General features: G+C 31.8%; 1 protein-coding gene across 2 annotated transcripts; it reads right to left on the bottom strand.

The window, feature by feature from the left end:
- Positions 1-15,508: 15,508 nt before the first annotated feature.
- Positions 15,509-20,219, bottom strand: LOC137810825 (pentatricopeptide repeat-containing protein At1g63330-like). Of its 2 annotated transcripts, XM_068612285.1 has the most exons (4): positions 18,328-20,212; positions 17,071-18,237; positions 16,849-16,918; positions 15,509-16,046 (listed from the first exon to the last, which is right to left on the bottom strand). In XM_068612285.1, exons 1-2 carry the CDS (start codon positions 20,075-20,077, stop codon positions 17,444-17,446), a joined length of 2,544 nt encoding a protein of 847 aa, XP_068468386.1. In that variant the 5' UTR covers positions 20,078-20,212; the 3' UTR covers positions 15,509-16,046; positions 16,849-16,918; positions 17,071-17,443. The 2 variants fall into 2 exon arrangements, with proteins under 2 accessions (XP_068468386.1, XP_068468387.1); XM_068612286.1 differs by having other exon boundaries at positions 17,071-20,219.
- Positions 20,220-23,398: the final 3,179 nt, after the last annotated feature.

The following is a 23,398-nucleotide window of genomic DNA, read 5'->3' as shown; positions in this document are numbered from 1 at the left end:
TCAATTACCACAAGAAGATGTTCTAGGTGGGCAACCTGAACCCCCGCAATCCCCAATCAAACAAAAATGTTAAACCAAATTTGGGCGGGGATGCAAGACATACAACAAAGTATTAGGAACTTTAATACCCATATTGACAGGGTTGATCAAAGGATGGAGCTAATTGAGATACTCTGAATTACATTCAACGTCATCAAGGTCATTGATTGTCTTATTATTATGTTATAATTATTTTTATTTTTATTTTTATTTCTATTTTTCATGTTGAACATTGATGAATTGTTATTGTTATTTTTCATGTTGAACAATTATGATGTTATTTAATATTAAGATTTTCATGGTAGTTTTAATGGTACTTATTTAGAGAATGATATTGTTTTCAATGCAACTTTTTTAACATTTAATTTATATTATTCATAAATCAAATTTAAGCTCCATTATTTTTATTGGAGAATGGAAAACATTACTTATATATATATATATATATATATATAATTTAAAGAATCATAAATATTAAAATTATCTAAATACATTAATTTGACTAACAAAATTAAAATAAATTAATAAATACATTATATTTTATTTATTTGAATTCTACATTATTTTATTCTTTTATTTATAATTGAAAATTTAAATTATTTTAATTAAATAAAATGTGCACAAAATTAATTATCATTTATTTTATTTTTTTATACAGAAAGGTAAATTTGTAATCTTACAATTTACACAATTAAAAATAATTCAAAATATCTTTACAATCATCACATCACTCACATATTTCAATAAACTTTACTCACACATCCAATCTAACATACATGAATCCAAACACTCTCAACTTTCTTCCGACTTTCACCCCTTCACACTCTGAACTTTCTACCCTTCACACTCTGAACTTTCTACCTCTCAATCCAATCAAAACATTAAAGTGAATTTGAGTATCTCAAAACTTAAAGTTAAATTCTATCTCAAAACGTACAGTAAGTTTAGGAGAACCTATTTGAAGTAATACACAATTTATTATAATTATTTGCATCAAAATGCTTTTTAGTAAGTCTAATACCTCTCTTTTATATTGTCATTTATAGAATTTTGGACAGTTCATCAAAAGAAGTTTTAAAAACTCTGCGGTGATGTATCAACATGAATTTACTCAGAAAAGGGTCATTAAAGGAATGGTCATTAAAGGAATTAATAACAGATTAAAAAAATTCTTCTTACTGAGCCTACACCATCTAACGTTGCAGGAAGTTGTCTTTCAACGTTGCCCAAACAATGCTAAAATGCGTTTTTAAGTGCAAAAGTAAATGTCCAAGGTACTTTTGTATTGCTAACCATTCAACCTTATCATATATACAACCTTAAGTTTTTGCTAAAATAAACATGGAACGAAATCATAACACTATATTTATATTTTTATATATTTATATCCACATTATCTTTATATTTGTATGTATTCTATTTTGACTTCTTTGTAATTCATCCTATCCATGCTAATTAAATTTAAAAACAAAATTCCATCTCCTATAAATTAATTGAAGTTCAATTTAACTAATTATCTTTATTTAAAGAAATATATTTAGTACATTTTTTACCAAATATTTCAAAATGTCTAATTTTACAAAAAATATTATTTTTGAAATTAATAAATAAGTAACAACGTGGACCCCCAATTGCACGGGTTAAAACACTAGTAAGTATAACAATTACAAAAAAATTTAAAGATTAATTATTTACTACAAATAAATAAAATACATACTATAAAAAATATATTAAAATGGACATGAAATAAAATATAGATTTATTTTATATGATATATACCAAATAATAAATAAAAGTATTTAATCATATTTAATATACAAACAATATTATATATCAATAAAATATTAAAAAGAATAAAATTACTATAGGTTGGAGGTGGGACGGTTAGCTTGCACAACCAACAAGCTATGAGGGGCGATCCTATGTAAGGTGAATGACTTAAGTGTTCAACCTATTTCATGTTTTCTTATAGCAAACTCCATACCTGACTGCATAGCTATGGTTCTAATAATGGCCAACAACATAAAGTTTTCAACTCAATATTAGTTATGTTTTATTTTTTTTCAATATATGATATCTAAATTAGTGTAAATATCTAAATTGATTGTTAGGGAAAAGTTCAACACCCATAATTTTGATCAAAGACTTAAATGCAACAAAGCATAAAAACATGGTCATGCATCATATGTAAGACGAATGCTTCAGATTATTTAAAATGCAAGTGTTTTGTTTGTCACGATACAACACTATGTAGACTTATCTTTTGTCTGATAAGACATTTATATGCTCAGACGATATGTATATAGTGTAAGCTAACCTTGTACTTTTTGAATATCTATATGCTTATTCTATGTTGCAGAAAAGGTATACTACTTTCATTTGCCAAATGCATATGCTCAAACACACGTCATATTAAGGGGTTTCTTGTATACAAAGCTAAAAGTTTCTTTGTTCAACAACAACTTGACACACGCGCTTTTCAACTTTGACTCAACTATTTGCCTAGTATGATGTGCATTTTTCACATAGTTTGGTGAAAAATGTTATGTTACTTAAGGAGATAAGTACAAACAGTTATCCAATATGTTGCGTAAAGATGAAAAAGCATTTAAAGTTGCATGGAGTACATTTAATACATGGTCCACTATGAAGTTCGTCAAATACAAAAGGGACATTCAAGTCTCGATGGCAAAAAACGATTTTGCAACAACTATATTCCTCTAGCACCTATATAAAGTTATCCTTCAAGAATAATAACAAGTAGAGAAGAAGTTGCATTATGTTGAAACGCTGCTCAAATTTGTTGTGCCTAAAAATTATTCTTAGATAACACCTTGAGTGTTCATCCAACAAACTAGGAGAGAGTGCTTAAACTTTGTACATGTCGAAAGACACAATCCCTCCCTAGTATGCAAAACTAATGATTTGTTGATCATACCCTCACATAACATTTTTTTTATCTTAGCCAATAATGGTTGTTTGGAAAAGAATACTCGTTGAGTCAATAATGGCTTGTGGAAAAAATACTCAATGGATTATCCAGGACTGACTACGATCCCAAATAATACTCGTTAAGCTAGGAGTGACTTGTAGAAAGAATACTTGGTTGAGTCAGGAGTGGCTTGTTGAAATAATAGGTTAAGCCAAGAATGACTTGTTGAAAGAATACTCAAGGGGTTAGTCAGGAGTGACTATGAGCCCAAATAATAATCAATTGTATTTTATAACATTAGTATGTCTAATGGAACTCAATCTGTTGATTGAGAATTTGATGTAGTCTATTGAGACATAAGAACCAATATACAATATCTTGTGTATTTCCCCTCTCCTTTAACCTAAGAAGGAGTCATTGTGAAAATCAGTTTAAAAAATAATTTAAACAAGTAAGTCTATGAATTTATGAAATTGCATATGTCATACATCAGACACAATATTTGCTAACAAGTCAGTAATGCTTGGCAAACAAAACTATCATCTAAGTAGTTATCAACGTCATACGATATTTATGGATAATATATTTTGGAATCTTCAAAACATAATATTAGCCTCTCTTCTTGTGTTTTTCTTTTTTTCATTATCGGTATCAGAGTTAGCCTATAAAGGTTTGAACGTCTTACAAAGTCTAGAGGAAAAGATCCAACACAATAAGCTTGAACAATAGATGATAGATGAGAGAGCCTTCACTGCAAAGTCTCCAACATTCTGAGTAAAAGTCTACTCATACTGAAAGGAAAAGATGAAGTGATGTGAGTTGATTTTAGAATTGCACATGTTTTTAAGATTTCCACTTGGATTATGATTTTGATTAGCAATGATATGGTGAGACTTAATGAAGATTGCCACTAGACACGAACTTAACCAAGTGGTTAAGTAAGTGTGAAAGTTCTCTTCAAGAAAGCAAAGAGAAAAACACAAATTAAGATGAAGATGATGTTGAACATGAAAATAAAAGAATCTAAGGTAAAGGTAATTAACGGAATGGAAAAAAGAATAAAAGAAAATAGTAAAAGAAAGGAAGCTTATGGAGGAATCTCAGGTCTTCATCATGCTCTCCGGGTGGGAGAGAACTCGTCCACGAATTTGCAACACCTGCAAAAAAAGGAGTTAGATCACTAACATTAAAAGAATTACTCCCTAGATACGTGTTAGGTAAAGCTAACTCATAAGCATTATCGTTGATCCTTTTAATGATCTGGAAGGGACCATGACCACGAGGTAGGAGTTTGGATTTCCTTTGAGTAGGGAAACGATCCTTCATCAAGTGAAGGCAAACCCAGTCCCCAGGTTCAAAGATCAATGTTTTGCGCTCCTTATTCTTTCCTACCTTCCTTTTGATTTGGCACTTGATGTGTTGGTACAAGTTCTTAATAAAAAATGCTTTTTAAAAACCATCCTTGCATAAAACCTCATCAAGTACAAGAATAGGAAGTAGATCAAGGGGTGTGAGGGGATTAAACCCATACACAACCTCAAAAGGGGTGTGAGAAGTAGTAGAATTAACTACTCGGTTATAAACAAACTCAATATGAGGAAGTAAATCTTCCCACACCCTAACACTCCTGAAAATAAGGCATCAACATTTGGGCCAAAGTTCTATTCACCACTTCTGTTTGACCATCAGTTTGGGGGTGACAAGTAGCAGAACACAAGAGTTTAATGCCAACTTTACCCCCACAAAGTTTTCCAGAAGTGACTCAAGAACTTAGAGTCCCTGTCAGATACTATACTTCTAGGAAGCTCATGCAAGCAAACAAATTCCTTAAAGAAGAGATTTGAAATATGACAAACATCATCTACTTTGTGGCATGGAATAAAATGGACCATTTTAGAAAAATGATCCACTACCACAAAGATAGAATCCATACCCTTAGATGTCTTGGGAAGACCTAAAATGAAGTCCATAGAAATGTCGACTCAAGGCATGTCCGGGATGGGGAGAAGGGTATATAAACCATGGGTTGCATCTTAGACTTAGCCTTCCTACATGCTATACATTTATCACAGAGACTGTGTACAGATTCGTGCATGTTGGGGCAAAAGAAATGTTCATGCAAAGTATCTAAGGTTTTTGCTACCCCAAAGTGTCCAATTAATCCACCCTTATATGCCTCCTTTACAAGAGATTGTCTCAAAGACCCTTGGGGCACACAAAGTTTTCCCTTTAAAGAGAAAGGCATCATGTATGAAAAAGTCTTTGTGGCCTCACTTTGAGCACTCCTGAAACATGAGAGAAAAGTCAAGGTCATCTTTGTAAATTTCCTTGATGTGATCAAACCCCAAGTATTGAGTGTCTAAGACATTAAGCAAGGTATGTCTTCTAGAAAGAGCATCCGCCACCACATTAGACTTGCCTTGCTTATGTTTGATCAAATAGGGAAATTGCTTAATAAACTCTACCCATTTGGCATATCTCTTGTTAAGTTTGCTTTGTCTTTTCAAATATTTAAGAGATTCATGACTACTATGTATCACAAACTCTTTTGAAAAAAAGGTAGTGTTGTCAATTTTGCAAAGTCCTAACAAGAGCATAAAGCTCTTTGTCATAGGTGGAGTAATTGAGATGACTCCCTTTAAGTTTCTTACTAAAATAAGTTATGGGGTGACTCTCTTGAAGGAGGATAGTCCCAATGCCTATGTTAGAGGCATCACATTCAATCTCAAATGTTTTAGCAAAGTTGGGAAGTGTTAAAATTGGTGTCTTGGTTAATTTGTCTTTCAAGGTTTCAAAAGCATTTGTTTGTTCTTGACCCCATTTGAACACTACATCCTTCTTTACTATCTCATTGAGAGGTGCAACAATAGTACTAAAGTCTTTCACAAATCTTCTATAGAAACTAGCTAATCCATGGAAGTTTCGTACTTCACTAATATTGGTGGGTGTAGGCCAATTTCTAATTGCTTCTACCTTTTGCTCATCAACATGCACCCCTTTGGAACTCACTACAAACTCTAGGAAATCTATATGGTCTATGAGAAAGACACATTTTTCCGGATTGGCATACAATTCATCTTTCCTAAGGTTTTTTAGAACTTGCCTAACATGCATTTTATGGTCTTCTATGTTCAAGTTGTAGATGAGAATGTCATCAAAGTAGACTACTACAAACTGACCTATAAAAGGGTCTTAAAACATGATGCATTAGTCGCATGAAGGTGCTTAGAGCATTGGTTAAGCCAAAGGGCATGACTAACCACTCATACAACCCAAACTTGGTCTTAAAAGCGATTTTCCAATCATATCCCAGTTTAATCCAAATTTGATGATATCCACTTTAAAGATCAATTTTTGTGAAGATTTGAGACTCATGTAACCCATATTAATATAATCAATTACTAATAAATATTTTTATGATTATGTAAATATAACCATAACTATTTGTATGGTTATGCAAATATGTAAATATAACCAGTTAATGATAAATATTTTGATGGTTATGATAAACATTTTTATGATTATGTAAATATAATTACTTAATAATAAATATTTATAGTTATATAAATATAATCACTTAATTATTATTATGTAGATATAATCACTTAAAGATAAATATTTGTATGGTTATGTTAGTTAATGATAAATATTTTTATGATTATGTAAATATAACCACTTAATTTTAAATACTTTTATGATTATGTAAATATAACCATTTAATGACAAATACAAGTAAATACAATAATGAGAGAGTACTTCTGACTTACTTAGTACTAATACATTTACTTATTAATCATATATGTTACACTTTTACTCTTGAACATCAGAGAGGTGGACTTTCACTCGATTTTCATCGTTAAAGCTCGACAATTCATCAAGACAGAGATTGATCTACCTGATCACCTTGGATTCACCACCTTGGATGACTCATTTCGAACTTGGTAAGAATGTTTATTTTAAAAAATATAATATATTATACTACAATTAATTTTTAATTTGCTACATGTTTTGTTATTTTTATTCATAAATTATTTCTATTAGATGAATTTATTTGTTTTTTATATTTAAGTAAATTTATTATATTTTATTTTTTTGTTAGGAAATTAAGATGAATATACTTAATCAAGTTATCAAACAAGAAGATGAAACAAACCTTTGCGGAGATATGTTTCAAAGTTAAGAAAAAGTCCTAATGATCAAATGTAGTCTGTGTAGTTTTTCATTCAATGGATAATACACTCGAGTAAGAGCTCATTTGTTAAAACTTACGAGAGCAAGAGTTAGAAGTTGTCCAAACGTGACCCCTACAAAACTTGTTGAGTTAAAAAAATTAGACAATGAAGCAACATTGAAAACAAAGGGTATGAAACAAAAAAAGGTCCCACAACCACCTGTATCTGATTCAAGAAACCAGACTAACAATGATGTTAACCCAAATTTCAAAGGTTCCCTACAAGTTGCTTTCAATATTCAAGTGAGAGATACTCTTGATTGTGAAATTGCAAGAATGTTTGATTCTTCAGAACTACTATTTCATTTAGCAAGAAGTCCTTATTATAGAAGTGCATTTTATTATGAAGATAGTACTTCTAATCTTAGTGGATATGTACCACCAAAATATAATAAACTGATAGGTCCTTTACTTTCAAAGAAAAGAAGTCATGTAGAAAATCTTTTGCAACCTAGCTATATGAAACTCAGGGAATCAGGAAGGTGTAACAATTATTAGTGATGGGTGGAGTGATCTTCAAAGAAGACCACTTATAAACTTCATGGCTATCAATGAAAGTGGACCAATGTTTTTGAAGTCAATAGATGGACCTAGTGAGATAAAGGACAAAGATTTTATCACTAAACACATGACAAATGTAGTTATGGAGGTTGGGCAGAAGAATGTGGTTCAAGTTATAATTGATAATGCAGTTGTATGTAAGACAACAAGTATGCTCATAGAACTAGAATTTCCTTCAATCTATTGGACTTTGTAGTGCATACCTTGAATCTTGCATTGAAAAATATTTGTGCAGCAAAAAGTATTGAAAAAATAGTGATATTTATCATCAATGTTCTTGGATCTCACAAGTTGTTGACGATGCTACCTATGTTAAAAACTTTATTGTGGGGAACTCTATGAGATTATCAATGTTCAATAACTTCAACTTATTGAAGTTCTTTCTGTTGCTCCAACAATATTTGCTTCAACCATAATCATGTTAAAAAGGTTTAGAAGTTTGAAAAAAAGGACTCCAAGAGATTGTTATTAGTGATGAATGGTCTTCTTACAAAGAGGATAACATGGATAGTGCACAATTTGTAAAAGAAACTTTGTTAACTGATAATTGGTGGATGAATGTTGATTATATATTTACTTTTGTAAGAATTAATGGTCTTAACAAGAGGGGAGTGAATTGTTTAAGGGGCGTTTTTCACAAATATATGTTAAGAATGAAGATTGATATTGATTTACAGATAAACAAATCAGATCAACCAAGAAAACAAAATTGATAAACCAACTATCAGAAAAACAATCGATTGAAATTACATTTTAATCGATTGTTTATGGCAGCAATGTAAAAATCACAATTCAATCATATTTTAAATGAGTGAGGGAAAGAGAAGATCACTCAATCAATTATACTAGTCACTCCTTACCAGAGCTACATCCAGTTCCCAAAAAATCATTGGTTATTCACTAAGTAACCAACAACAGATTACAATCACACAACACTACAAAGAGGTGATTTTGATCCCACAAGAACGCACACCCTTTTTGCCTTTTCACACAAACACAGTCAAAACACTCTGACCTTACAGATTTACAATTTCACAATAATACAATATTAAAAACAATTACAAGTATAGAAGGAACAGATTACACCTGGTATTCAGGAAATCACAGAGCTCTTAATTCACTTATTGAACCAATTGCTTAGCCTTAGGCAATCTTGCAAAGCTTGAATCAAATCTTCCTCAAAATGTTTCTTAGTCTCACTTTCTGTGTGTTTTCAAATATGGAGGGTAACCAGTTTTATAGCTCTTCAATCTAGCCGTTTTAGGCAGTTAAACACGAGCCAAAACAGATTCAAATAAACTGAAAACAGATTTAACAGGTTTTTGAAAAGCTGTTAAGAAATTCAAAAATCAACCGGTTGAAATATCGTTTTAATCGGTTGAATTGGTTTTGGCAATTAGTCAACCAAGTCAAAAATAGTTTTGAAAACCCTCAAACAAGCTGGGTGTAAAACAACCGACTAAACCGAGAAATCAACCGGTTGTTTTTCACTTGGCTTAGAAAATCACTTTTCTTTTTCAAAACAGATTGATTCAGTTGTGCATTGGTTTAAAAATGAACTTTACAAATTCTAAACAACCTAGAACTAAATCCCAAACACAACAACATAGGCATCAAAGCTTCATTTTCTACAACTTTTACTGCCCTTATTTATGATGTTCTTAGAAAAATAGGTACGAATATGGCTACTCTTCTCTTAGTATATGAAATGTGGGATTCAATGATTGAAATGTGAAAAAGGTCATATACCATCATGAAAGGAAGACAGAAGCTGAATATTCATCAATTTTCGAGGTAGTAAAGTTAATATTAATTTATCATTGGACTAAGAGTAGCACATATCTTCATTGTCTGACTCATTCTTTAAATCCAAGGTAATACATTATATAGTTAAATTATTTCATAATTATATTTTGTTGCGTACATATTATTATAACATCATAAATTTATAATATTATATTAATTTATGTTTATATGTTTTTAATTTTGTAGATATTATAGTCATGAATGACTAAATGAAAATTCAAAAAGACTTGCCACACATCAAGATGTCGAAATTACTCATGAAAGGAAAAAATGTATTATAAGGTAATTTGATGATGTGGACATAAAGAGACAAGTAAATATAGAGTTTGCAAACTTTTCAGATGGAAGAGAAGACTTTTTCGATGTTGACTCTTTAAGGGATAGAAGTAAAATGGGTACAAAATCATGGTGGATTGTTCATGGAGCTCATGCACCAACACTTCAGAAGATAACTTTTAAGCTACTTGCATAACCATGTTCTTCTTCTTGTTGTGAAATTAATTGGAGTACCTACTCTTTCATACATTCTTTGAAAAAGAAATGAGATGGCATCTAAAAGGGCAGAAGATCTAGTATTTGTCCATAGTAATCTCCGCCTTCTCTAAAAAAATTCCTCAAAATACAAAGAAGAGGAAACTAAATTGTGGGATATTGTAGGAGATGATTTTTCATTAGATGAAAATGGAATTCTTGAGGTATCTCTTGATGAACCAAAATTAGAAGTTGTATTTGTCAATGAAGATGAACAAATATAAAATTCAAACAATATAATTTAAATAAGTTTATCTTTTGTTAGACTTTTTCATAAATGTTTCTTTTAATTTTTTCAAATTAGGAAGTATATTAGTACATTTTAATAATATATATATATATATATATATATATGTCATGTCTCATATTCTATATTTTCAATTTAGCCGTATCTCTGTGTCCATGTCTGTTTCTATGCCTTATATCATCATTCATGTAGGAAGAATATTTAGGAGGTCCAAGGGTGCATGAGAAACTTCTCAAGGATCATATGCATTCTATGACAACAACTTCATTTAACCAAGTCATTTTATCAAAATCAATACACTAACTTAGACGAAAGAGGTCTACAGATTTAAACTCATTTGTTTATGGGCAAAGGAAAATAAGGTTATGAGGATATTTTAAATTATTTTTTAATAGTGTAAAAATTATACATTTATCCTTATGTTTAAAAAATTAAAAATTGAAATATGAGTTATTTTTGTGTGGATTTTAGTTAAATAAAATAATATAAAATTAAAATTATAAATTAATTAATTAATTAATTAAATATTGATAAAAAATGTAAAAATATTATTAATTTTCTTATTATAAATATTGTTTATAACTTTATTATTATTTTATAATATAATTTTAAATACTATGAATAAATAAGAATTTTAATGTAGATGTATGTGTGATTACGTGAATTTCTTCATATATCACTCCTATTTGTAATGAAATTTGTTTTTGTGAATCTCATGAATTTACACTCATATTTCTGTTTAAATTTATTGAAACAAATGTATTATATCATCGCCTTTCAATCCGTGGATATAGGAAATCAAAAGAAATAAACAATGCATAAGAGATACAACTCGGACAGGAAACAGAGAACAAACAAAATAAAAATCATCTGAAGTAGCAATGACTTATTAATGAAAAATAATTAGTAAGTATCTGACGCATTAAATAGCATTGTGAAATGACAAAAATTTTAATGCACAACAATCCAAGCATATCAAGATAGAACAATTGTCGACTAAAATTAAGGATGCACGATGCCATCTTTACACCCACGTCGCTAAGGCTTTGTTTGTTTCTCACGACGTGGATACTTGCAAGCGCAGATTGTCGCGAAATATACAAATTTCAATGAATAAAATATTATTTAAAAGCAGAAAACGAGACAAATTTCTTTTGGTAACTTTTCTTCCTACACTTGTCAGAATTTGCGAAGAAACTAGTTATATGTAATAAAATATATATTTATAAGATTTTGAATTATATTTTTTATTATATATAAGTTTATATTTTCATATTATTATTTTATTATAATTAAATAAATACAATTAATTATATAATATAATATAAAAAATAATTAGTATTATTAAAATAATATAAAATATTAATAAATATATAAAATAATAATTATAATAAATAATAAATTTATGAAATAATAACTATAATAAATAATTATAAAGAATAAATATAACTAAATAATAATAATAATAAAAAAAATTAAAATTATTATTTTTTATTTAGTTAAAATTAATTTATAATAATATAAATAAATAAATTATTATATATTATTTTATAATTTATTATATCTATCAAGTCAAAATATATATTATCTTAATTATATATTTATAATGATTAAAAATTTATATAATACATTAAAAAGTCAAAATTATTCTTAATTTTATCTGTATCAAATATATAATAATATTAATAATAAAAATAAATAATAATAATTAATAATACTAAAATTAAATATAGTTATTTATATAATAATAATAATATTAATATTAATTAAAATAAATAATTATATAAAATAATTATTATTATTTTTATTATTTATATATTTTTAAAAATAAAGATAAATTTATAAACTTACATTTTATACCTTTAAAAAAAATAAAAAATTTCACACAACCATCACATCATTTACAAAATTCAATAAACTTTCCTCACAAATCTACTCTTACATATATCTCAATCCAAACAACATTACTTTCCTCTCAAATCCCTCCAAATCCACTCCCTCAACTCAAATCTCCTCTCCAATCCAAACACATCCTAAAAAAACTTAACCTTCATCCTGTTTTTAACTTTTATCTTTCAAAGAAAAACCCTTTCATATCACACAAACTTCCTTCTATGATGTCACACTTTTGAAAGAAAAATTTGAATATTTGAAAAATATTTTCCCTTCTCTCTCTCAAACGCAACCTAAGAAAATCAATGGCTCCCAAGAAGACTACTCTAAAGACATTGTTTGTCTCCAATGCTAGGGAGGCATCGTTGATGTTTTCTTCTGAATCATAGTTTATCCCCAAGAAATCTCTAACCTTCTCAAATCTAGAGTGTGTTGGCTACCCTTTGGGCATGGTGTTTGGTCCACTGGGATGGGTAAAGTTCCTTGCCCTAAGAAACCTCTAGAACCGTAAGCATTCAACTGGTTTCGAACGAATGCACAATCAGTTCACAACAGCTTCAAGGGTGAAGTCACTAGCAAAATGGTGAGAGTCTAAACCACCAATTCAGGTCGAACATCTGAAGAAGGAAGGTCCATCATTCTCAAACCAGTGGGACATTGAGTTGACCATAAAAGAGGTGGACGCCTTTTTGTATGGTGGACCACGATGGGCGTCGGGAACAAACGTTGTGATGAGGAGCTTCCTGAAGAGCTCCAACTTGATGCCCTTGGAAGAGTGATACATAATGTCCTTTTCAACATAGTACTGTCGCGTACGGGTTCTCGGGACCACATCTCGGAAAAGGACTACTTTGTGTTCTTTCATCTAGAAGGGAAGCCCATAAACATGCACTCTCTTATTCTGGAGCATTGGGAGACTACCTTTAAGGACAAGTTCGTGCAGAAAAGGAGCAAGGAGCAAGACTCCTATTCCATACTGCATGTTATTCATGAGAATTATGTGTATGTTTGGGATACAAACAGGGGAGTTGTGCACCAACGAAAATAATGGAGAATGGAACTCATCTACCTTTGCTAAGATGCATGTATCAGATGAAGTGGAAGCTATTCAGATTTTTGTATCGTTTTCATTTGTTCTCTGCTGGAAATATCGCTTTCAGATTCTAATTTGGGTATGCTTTCTTTACCAATTGCAGCATGACCCCTATGCTGCCTGTGCCTCAGCTTCCAATCAACATGCTTCCCATGAATTAACTAACATGTCTCCCTTGTGTGCTTTCCTACGGTGATCATACCATCCACTATTTCTCTTTTGGGTTCTCTTGCTGCAAGTGCAGATCTTTCAGTGGCCATGCCATCAATTTCTCCACTCAACATAATTTCTCTGTTGCTTTCCTCTCTTCTGACCTCTACAAAAATCTTACAGATACTAGGGAGTGGCTTAGTACCTAGAAGTTAGAACTCTCCCTCTAACCTCATCCAAATTCTTGTTCAGCCCCAACAAGAATTGGTACATACAGTCCTTCTCAACTAGGGTGCTTTCTATCTTCAAGACACTTCCACTCCATGTCTGCATAAATGTCCAATTGTTGACAATGCCTTGTGAGAGAGAGGTAGTATTCAATGACATAAGTATCTCCTTGTCGCAATTCATCCAAGAGATTCTTGATATCGAAATGGCTGAAGTGTTGTCTATGTTTGAGTAGGTTTCCTTTGTTGCGTTCCAAACATCTACAACAGTGTCCAAATAAATTAAGCTCTCACCAGTTTCATTTGTCATGGAGTTTAGCAGCGGGGACGTGACCAAGCTATTCTCAAGCTTCCATTTCTGGTGGGCTGGATTATTCTTTTCGAGTTCCTTTCCTCAGCAGTGATGTAGTCTTCCTTTCCTTTTCCTTGGGGGATGATGCGGACATATCTTGCCCATGGGATATAGTTTGTGGCCAGTGATTGGAAGGGGATTTGAATGGTCATAGTGGGTATTTCAATCGCTGATTTTTTGTGTTCGTCAGCCATGGGGACACACTTTGTGTTATGGTTCAGAAACCTTAATTTGATACCATGTAAAAAAGTTTATTCCCATACATTGAAATGTGTGATACAGATGGAATAAATAGCCGTTAGGGTACAACAAATCAGGATCCTTATAAGGGATAGTAAATATTCCAATTTACAGAAACGGAAAGAAATAAAAACTACCATGCACAATTAATATTACTCCTTGATTACAGTTGTACAATTAATCAGAACATTTTCTATCCTGATATCCAACAAATCCCAACCACAATGTGATGGCAGGGCACACACAGCACAAATGCCTCATTATGAGAGAGAGTATTAAATAAATTGAGAGACATGTTATTAAGTAAGGGGTTGAGGGTAAACACATAATTCAATTATTTTTCTACAAAACCTCCCAAATTGGAGAAGCTGGGGGAACCTAAGCTTAGACAACTTTTTTTTATAACTTGTCACATTCCTTTAGTATTCTAGCCCCTATTACCAATTTAGCATGTCAATGACAGAAATTTCCATTTTCACCTGCAAATATCGAACTACATTCCAGTTCGTTTCTTCAAACCCAAGAAAGGCTTTAACACAAGCAGATTTTTGTGTATTGTTGGCAGTAACATGATCTTTCATTAACAAACATGGTGAACATCTTCAACTATAATTGAAGGTTTAAATATATTTTTGGTTTGATTGACTTAATTTTGGTTTTGATCCATATACATTAAAAAATAAGTTGTTGGTAGTTATAGTTTCAAAAAATTCGTTTTGGTCCCTACTACAAACAATATGCCAAAACATGTTAGTAGGATATTAAGTGTCTTGTTAGAAGCTGTTAGAAGATTCTAGAGATCACTTTGTAATCAATACTTTAGGGTTAGAATTATCTATACAAAGAGGCTGATGTATTCTTTCAAATCAATCAATTGAATAAAATCTTCTCTCATTGATTGATCATTTTCAAGTCATGTCTTGTAGGGTACAACAATTTGGACCAAGGACTTGTTCGGTAAACTTCTCGTAAGCAGTTATAAGAAAAGAAAATAAAAAGTGAACTAAATTTCTACAAGTTTAAATCAAATAATGAACTCCAGTTTTTGGAAAAGTTAGATGAGAGAGCTTCTATAAAAATTGTGGGGCAAAAGTTGATTTATCTTATGGAATATGGGAGAAGTTTAATTCCTTTTTTCTTCACCAATAAGTTTTAATTGAGAAGTTTATCCAAACTAGATCCAAAACCTAAACTTGTAAAACTACAAGGACAACAAATGAAACTTATTAAGTATAGGGACCAAAACCAAAATCAAGATACACGATAAGACCAAAAATATTAAGACCATAATTTAATTGTCCCAAAAGAAGCCAGAAAGAAGCACAATAATATGTGACTCCATCCCATAAGGCTTTTTCTGGACTTTCCCTTTCTTTCTTCTTACCTTTACCGCTTCAGACTGTTAGTTTGTTGCATCATAGTCAATCCAGATTCCAGATATCTTGGAAGCTTCTTCCTCTTCTCCCTTTTTCTTTTTGAATTTAAGTTTCTTAAACATATCACTTGAAGCCCACACCAAGTTTCACCTCTTTGACATTGAAACATTAGGAGGAACTGTAGCCTCCTCTCAATTCCCAACCTCTAAGCACTACCCCGTAATTCCAAGTATTCTCGTTTGATTCTAAACTTTTTCTTTTCATGATAATTATTCATTTAATGCACTCTCCTCTTACGAGCAAATGAGCATCAAGATTATATCCTTGGCTTTGGCCTCATTTTTCTCAGTTTCCTTGTCCTCATTTATCTGAAATGCAGAAAGCCCAAAGCGAAACTTAGTTCAAAGTAAAAATCCTGCTAAAACAGCTTTCAGTGAATATGGCTTCGCATGGAGGGAGCATGTGAGCCACATATAGCAGTGTCATTTATTTGGATCTTGAAAAACAATTTTTAAAATGAAAAGGACAACCTGGTCCTCTAAGCTATAAAACTCATGAGAGGAAGGAAGGGTGTCAGACACATTATGGATTGAAGGTAGACTTACATAGCATTTGCAACAGGCTGATTCCATGAGTTGAACCTATGACCTCCTAGTTACACTTTAACAACTTTAACTGTTGCACCAAGGCTGTCCTTTCTCTAAAAAGGCTACTTAAATTAAACAATCTTACACCAAGATCAGAAGCATCCTTAAGGAACATAGCTAACAATATTTACTATGACATGATACAAGAAGACTAGTTGCTTTGGCACCAAAAGTTGCATAGCTGGCAAATTTGGTCAAAACTAAATAGGTCAAAAGCATCAATAAAAGCCAAATAGCGCCATTCCATAAAATACTAGTTCAAAACCAAATATGTCAAAACATCAATAAAGGCAAGAACTCGAACAAAGCATGTAAAAATGGAAAATCTTCATGCTGAAACAAAAAGTGTCAGATCATTCAGTTTCATTTTAGCATTTTTCTTATCAAACACTAATAATGAGAAAAAACAATATCTTTTTTTATATTTATAAGCATTAGTAAGAAGACAAGTAATAAACAGAGCAGGCACATGAGTTTCACCAAGACATTCAAGAGAAATATAAAACCAAAGCTGGGCTTTCACCTTATCATTAAGCTTTTGAGAGATGTGGTTGTTAACAATGTTCAGATCTAATTCCCAGATCAACACAAGCCTGAAAATAAAAATGAAACTAATTCAAATCTTAAATCCTGACAGTATGCAATACAAACTCAGCACCACATACTACAAACAAGAGGCAAATGTGCATAACCTAGATTTGATATCATAACTTCTCTAGAAGAAAAATAGATTCACTATACTTACAAAAAAAACTCTCCAATCTCCATCGCCTGCAGTTCAGTAGATTCAATTGCATTTTAGACTGACAATGTTCTCAAGGCCTTGATCATAGAATCAAATTATGCTTCCCTTGCAGCCCTCTAAAAAATGGCTGTTATCATCCATTTCAGAGAAACACATAAAAGCCCTCCAGAATGAGTAGTAATAACCAATGACATTCCTCTTCAAAAAGGCTGACCAATTCCTCAATGGTTTCTTACAGTATATACATAACATATGTTGACCACTTGTTTCATGTAATGCTCAAGTAGTCACTGAATGAGTCCAATGTATTGTTCTGACGATTACATAAAATCATGGCAGATTTCAAGGATAATAGAAAGATGAAACAATAAGTTCACAAAGCAACGAATTGATTTTCAATTAACTCTACACTATTCTCAATCTTCTGAGGTTTATTTTTTGAAAAATAGTCAAATGTAATGTACATGAGGAAATCCATAAAAAGGCCTTTTTCATATGTTTCTCTCACAAGTTCAACGTCATCTCGTTTCAAACGGTTAGCTTGGTCCAGTATTCTATATGAGATTTCATCAAAACCAAAGGAAAACTCCGAAAACTTTTTACCCCATAGTAATGCCTTCTCTGGCATCCCCTGCTTGCAAAATTGTGACAACAACATATTGGTTGTAATCACATTTGGAATAAAACCTATCTTAAGTAATTTTGCAGTAAGAATCATAGCTCGATCTAATATATCACTACAAATACCATTCATCATAGTGTTGTATGTCACTGTGTCTGGAACAATACCAGCGGAGATGAGCTGATCCAAAATGATAACTGCTTCATTCATTTTTCGCATTCTGCAGTAGCCATGCATTCGTGTATTATAGGTTGTGATATCGGGGTCAAGTCCACATGAGTACATTTTATTAACCATCTGACCTGCGCCAACCATGTCAAATGCTTTGCAGTACCCTCCAATTAATATGTTAAATGTGAAAATATCTGGCAGCAAACCAATCCGTTGCATGTCAAGAAATGTATCAGTTGCAAACTTCATTAGTCCCCGTTTACAATAGCCATTAATGATGATATTGAAGGTAAAGGTGTCAGAGAGAATGCCGTTTTGTCTCATCTCTTTCTCCAATTTTAATGCTTCACTCATCCTCCCACAATTGCAGAGGCCTCTAATCAAAGAATTGTAAGCAAAATTATTAGGAACAAAACCCATAGCTGACATTTCTAAGAAAACTTCATATGCCTCCTCGACATTACCTGCTTTGGAAAGCCCGTCAATTAAGGCTGTAAAGGCAACGGCATCTGGATATATACCTCTTTCTTTCATTTCCTTCCAGAGAAACTGAGCTCCATCCAAATCATTCATCTTGAAATATCCATCCAAAAGCACCGTGTAAGCCACTTTATTGATGGGAAACCCCTTCTCTAGCATCCAATACAAAAGTATCCTGGCTTCTTGCAAGCATCCTTTCCTACACAAACTCATAAGCAAAGAATTACAAGTGGACGATGAAGGAGTGAAACCACCCAGGACCATAATACGATAGGCTTCAAAAGCTTTGTCTTCTAAACCTGCCCTGCTATAAGCACCTATTACTGAGTTAAAGGCGACAACACTAAGAGTTAGACCCTTTTCAAGCATTTCTTGCAATAAGGCCATGGCATCATCAAGTCTGCCAGTCCAACAGAGCACAGACACAGCTATATCACACAGTGAACTATCTGGAAACAATCCCGATACAATCAAATCTGTCAACAACGTGTTCCAATCATCTTTTCTCCCATACTTATAATGCCCCCCAACTAAAATATTAAAAGTCACACAATCAGGAGAAACACCTTTAGTCCTCATCTTTTCATAAAGCAAGCGAGCCTGACCAACCTCCCTTGCCTTGAAATACCCATCCATCAGTGTATTATACATGACTGCATTTGGAACAATTCCCATATCCTGAATCTCATCAAAGAGCTTCTGCGCCTTCCCCACATTCCCTTCCCGGCAAAGTGCATGCATTAAGGTATTAAGCGTAGCAAGACTCGGTTCACAACCACTTCTAACCATCAAATGGAGCCAATCAAACGCAACCGAAGTCCCCCCCCTAACACAGCACGCATTAATAAGAATGTTAAACGTAAAAACATCAGGACTACACATAAACTTATGCATCAAATGCAACAAACTCTCCGCAATCGCAACCTTCTGCTGTATACAAAACCCATACAACATCACATTAAACGTGATATTCGAAGGGCGAGGCCCTCTGTGGATCATATCCTTAAACACCTTCCACACACTACCATAATCACCAAGCCTAAGCAACAACCTCATGAGAATAGTCAGCGAAGACAAACCAGGCCTAACTCCCACATCCCTCATCTTACGCAAAACCTCCAACGCCTCAAGACTCATCCCCAAATTCAGAAACCCCCTCAAAAGCGTATTCAACACTGAAAAATCAGACTCATACATAGCATGATTCCTCCACATAAACTCAACTATTTTGTCAGCTCTCCCTGCCCCAACCCTGGCAATGAGCCAGGAAACCACGTCCTGCGCGAGCAGGTGAAGCCCCTGCGCCGCCAGAACATGCGCCGCGACGCAGCTCAAGCGAACGGTCTCCTCGGAATTGTCCCCGAAGGCTAGCTTGAAGAACGCAAACGCGGCGTGGCGGGTATCTAACAATTTCATGATCTTGACGAGAAGGAAGGGGCAGAATCGAAGGGAGAAGGCCTTGAGGGCGAAACCCTGGTCGATTTTGATGGCGGTGGATAGGCCCAGGACTACTAGGCGACGTTCACGTGCGGTGATTGTGTTGAGGGGTTTGAAGGGGGAGTGGGCGAGAGGAAGAAACTGGGAGAGATAGTGAGAGGTGTGGGAGGGTGAATTGGAAGTGGAATAGTGGGAGTGGGAGTGGGAGAAGGAGAGGTTGATGAGGGAGAGGTGATGGAGAGAGGGTTCGCTTGAGAGAGAGAGGAGGGGGCGAGAAATGTGGAACTTTGGCGACATTGGGAGGTCGAAGACAGAGATGGAGATGGGAGCGCCGGCACTTATCACGGCGGCCAAGTCGTCCGAGCTTAGCTCAGGTCACCTCAACAATGCTCTCCTTCCAAACTCCTCATTTCACTCTAGTAAAAACTCATCCTTTCGTTTTTTTTCTTTTCCATCTCTCATGCTATTAACATTTAGGTTTAATTACAATCTAGATAACTTTTAATTAAATTTTTATTGAAAATAATTTTAAGTGTTTCAAATATTTTCATTTTTATTGAAGTATTCTTCTTTGTTAACAAAATTATCTAACCATTGTTTTAATATTTTTATCTCCAATTCATCTATAATTTATATTTTATTTATTTATTTCAACGTATCCTTCAACTCGCTTTCAAAGGGAGAAGAAACGAGTTAAGTAGAAGAAGATTGGAGAGCAAATAAACTAATTGATCATTGAATTGAAGAGAAGAAAACAAGTAATGGTCGCGTGATTACGTTGACAACAAAAATCAAATGTAAAAATACTTGGGCAAAAATAAAAAAATATTTTAAACATTTAATAGAATAAAAAATTTAATTGAAAATCATTTAAAAATATTGAAATTTATGAGTTACTTAAAAGTTAATTAAACTTAAAATTCGTGTCATGTTTTAAAGATGTATATATATATTCAAACTATTTATTAAACAAATCTTTTATAAAAAAAATAAAAAAATAAAAAAGAATCATATCTTTTATAACAATAAATTTTGCATAAATTTTTTAAAATCAAGAAATAAATAAACTACTATATTTTATTGTAAGATGTCGTTACGACTTAAGGATGTGAATTAGAGAACTAAAGTTTCTATATTTTTAAGACGCTTATGCAATTAGACTATTTAATGATTACTAAAATATTTAGATGTTACTTGTGATATATAGTTTTTTCTGTGACAAGAATATTGTTGAAGTTGTTTCTGCAATATTTAATAAATCCACCTTTTGGAGAAACCTTTGAAGAAGTCTTGAAGATTTGGTTTTATCTAAAGTGATTAAAGTGATGGCATTTTACAAGGAATTAGTTTAAAAAAACTGATTTAAATATTGATTATAACTTATTTTAGTTGAAGGATAATTCTAATTGATTAAAAAGTATTTTAATTAATTAAAATGTTTTTATCTAAAGTCTTAAAAGAGTGTAGTGGATATTTTAATTGATTACATCAATTAATATACTTAAAATCATAAGTAGCATGATATTTTAATTTGTTGAAGCGAGTTTTTAATAGATTGAAATTTTATGTGTTTTCATTAGGATCTTTATTAGTTTATTTTAATATATAGAAATATTGATTTAATTATTTTTTTCATTATTAAGTGAAATCAATATATTATAACACGTTTTTAATTCATTAAAATTGATAAGATAAAATCTACATAACTCTCATTCCCAAATCTTTTTTAATACATTTTTAAAGTTTGAGATTTTAAAATACCTTCAAAATTGAGAGAGTTATTATTCCAAGTCTAAAAACATTTTCTTGGAGCGTTCTTTAGTTCTTTCGATCAATCTTTTCAGTCTTATTTGAATCTTATAAAAGTTTTTTGAAATAAAAGTTTTTGAATCTTATTTGTTCTTATTGTAATTTAGGAGATATTGTTCTATTGTATGCTTTTGATTTGTGGTGTTTATATGTGATTGGATAGGGTTTCCAGTTGTAGTTTTGTAACAGTGTGTTACAGGGGTAGAAGAATACTCTTGTAGGGTTTAAGAGTGATGTTCTTGGTGTATTGTGTATTGTAAACATTTGATTTTTGCCTAGTTTAGCTGAGAAACTAAATGTAGTTTTTTTATTAAGAGTGAATTACTATAAAAGTTATTGTGTAATCTTCTCTCTCTTTAATTCTCTATGTGCATTACTTTTGTTCTTATTGTAACAAAAATTTATTTGTTTGTGTTACAATAATTTTTTGTGTTTTTGTCCATGAGACTAAGTTCCTACATGAAGTGACAACTTCCACTTATGTTTTTCCTTTCTATTTCCCTAAATGTAGTTTGCATCATAGTAAAATTTTAACTTGAATTTTTCACTTTATTTATGTGATTTGTAACTATAAGAAGTATTTCCTTTAAGTTAGTTTAGGTTGTACACATAAACACACACAAACACATGGTTTTATACCTAGACGTTATGATATATAGAAGTGAATCCATCATTTACCTGTAGAGAGTGCTATCTACTTTTTAAAGCCAGTCTTTGTTCTAATAGGGGTTTTTGGAAGCATTAGTGTATTCATTTTCTTGGCATCATCTGGTTGAAACTTCTTTAGAATTTCTTTGGCATACTTTGTTTGGTGTATGTATATGACATTGTTTACTTATTTGATTTACAAACCCAAGAGGAATCTCATCTCTAATTCGTTTTGGATAAGCTAGAAAAATTCCTTGCATAAAGGTTCATTAGTATCCTAAAATATAAATTTAAACAATTATAAAAATGAGAAGAATACTCTTTGTAAAACAGGGTAGTCTTTATTTTTCTTCTCATAAAATCATTTTCCATCAATATAGAACTTATATTATCGTACAAAACTTTAGGGTATTATTTTACTCCATAAAAAGCTTTGTTTAACTTGAAAATACATTATGAAAAACAACATTCTCAAGCTTTGGGATTCTACTAGATAGTATTCTCTGATTAAACCATTAAGACTTTTTTTTTACATTCATGTGATATATCTTCGTTTTACTAAAGGCAAAAAATGAAAGTAAAATTTGTATTGCATCAAGTTTATAAATGGGAGCATATGTTTCAATATAATCTATACATTTTTATTGTGAACACCCTTTTGTTACTAGTCTAGCCTTGTTTCTCACAATCTTACCTTCTTTTTTTAGGTTGTTTATGAAAACTCACTTTATTATAACTACAACTTTTCTGTAGTGGACTAACTAGTTGGCATACATTGTTCTTTGAAACATATCCAATTCTTCTTGCATAGCCTTTACCTTAACTTTCATTATCCAGACATTCTTTGGTTTATGCTTGAGATAAAGGTGGAATGATCCTTGTTAAATGATTTTGTCTTTACTCCTTCTTTTGGATCATTGATGATAACATATATGTTAGATGATTCTTCACCATGTTAAATTTCAACCAATAGGTTCATGTTCTTTTATTATACCATCTACCAAATTGCCATATGCTTTTGATTATTCTTCTCGCGCTTCTTTGTTCTTCGCTTGTTCATGTAAGTTCATATCTAAAAAGAACTTATCTAGCTTGATAATTCTTCTTTGGGTCTTACAACCATTGAATCTTATATTAATGACTTCCAAAACTATAGATGTT

This window comes from Phaseolus vulgaris, chromosome 2 (assembly GCF_000499845.2).
Source record: "Phaseolus vulgaris cultivar G19833 chromosome 2, P. vulgaris v2.0, whole genome shotgun sequence".
Taxonomy (NCBI): Eukaryota; Viridiplantae; Streptophyta; class Magnoliopsida; order Fabales; family Fabaceae; genus Phaseolus; species Phaseolus vulgaris.
This window is presented reverse-complemented; position numbering and strand designations above follow the sequence as displayed.

Bases quoted from the DNA above. Each gene is read 5' to 3' on its own strand.
- LOC137810825 (XM_068612286.1), bottom strand. From the start codon at position 20,077: ATGTCGCCAAAGTTCCACATTTCTCGCCCCCTCCTCTCTCTCTCAAGC.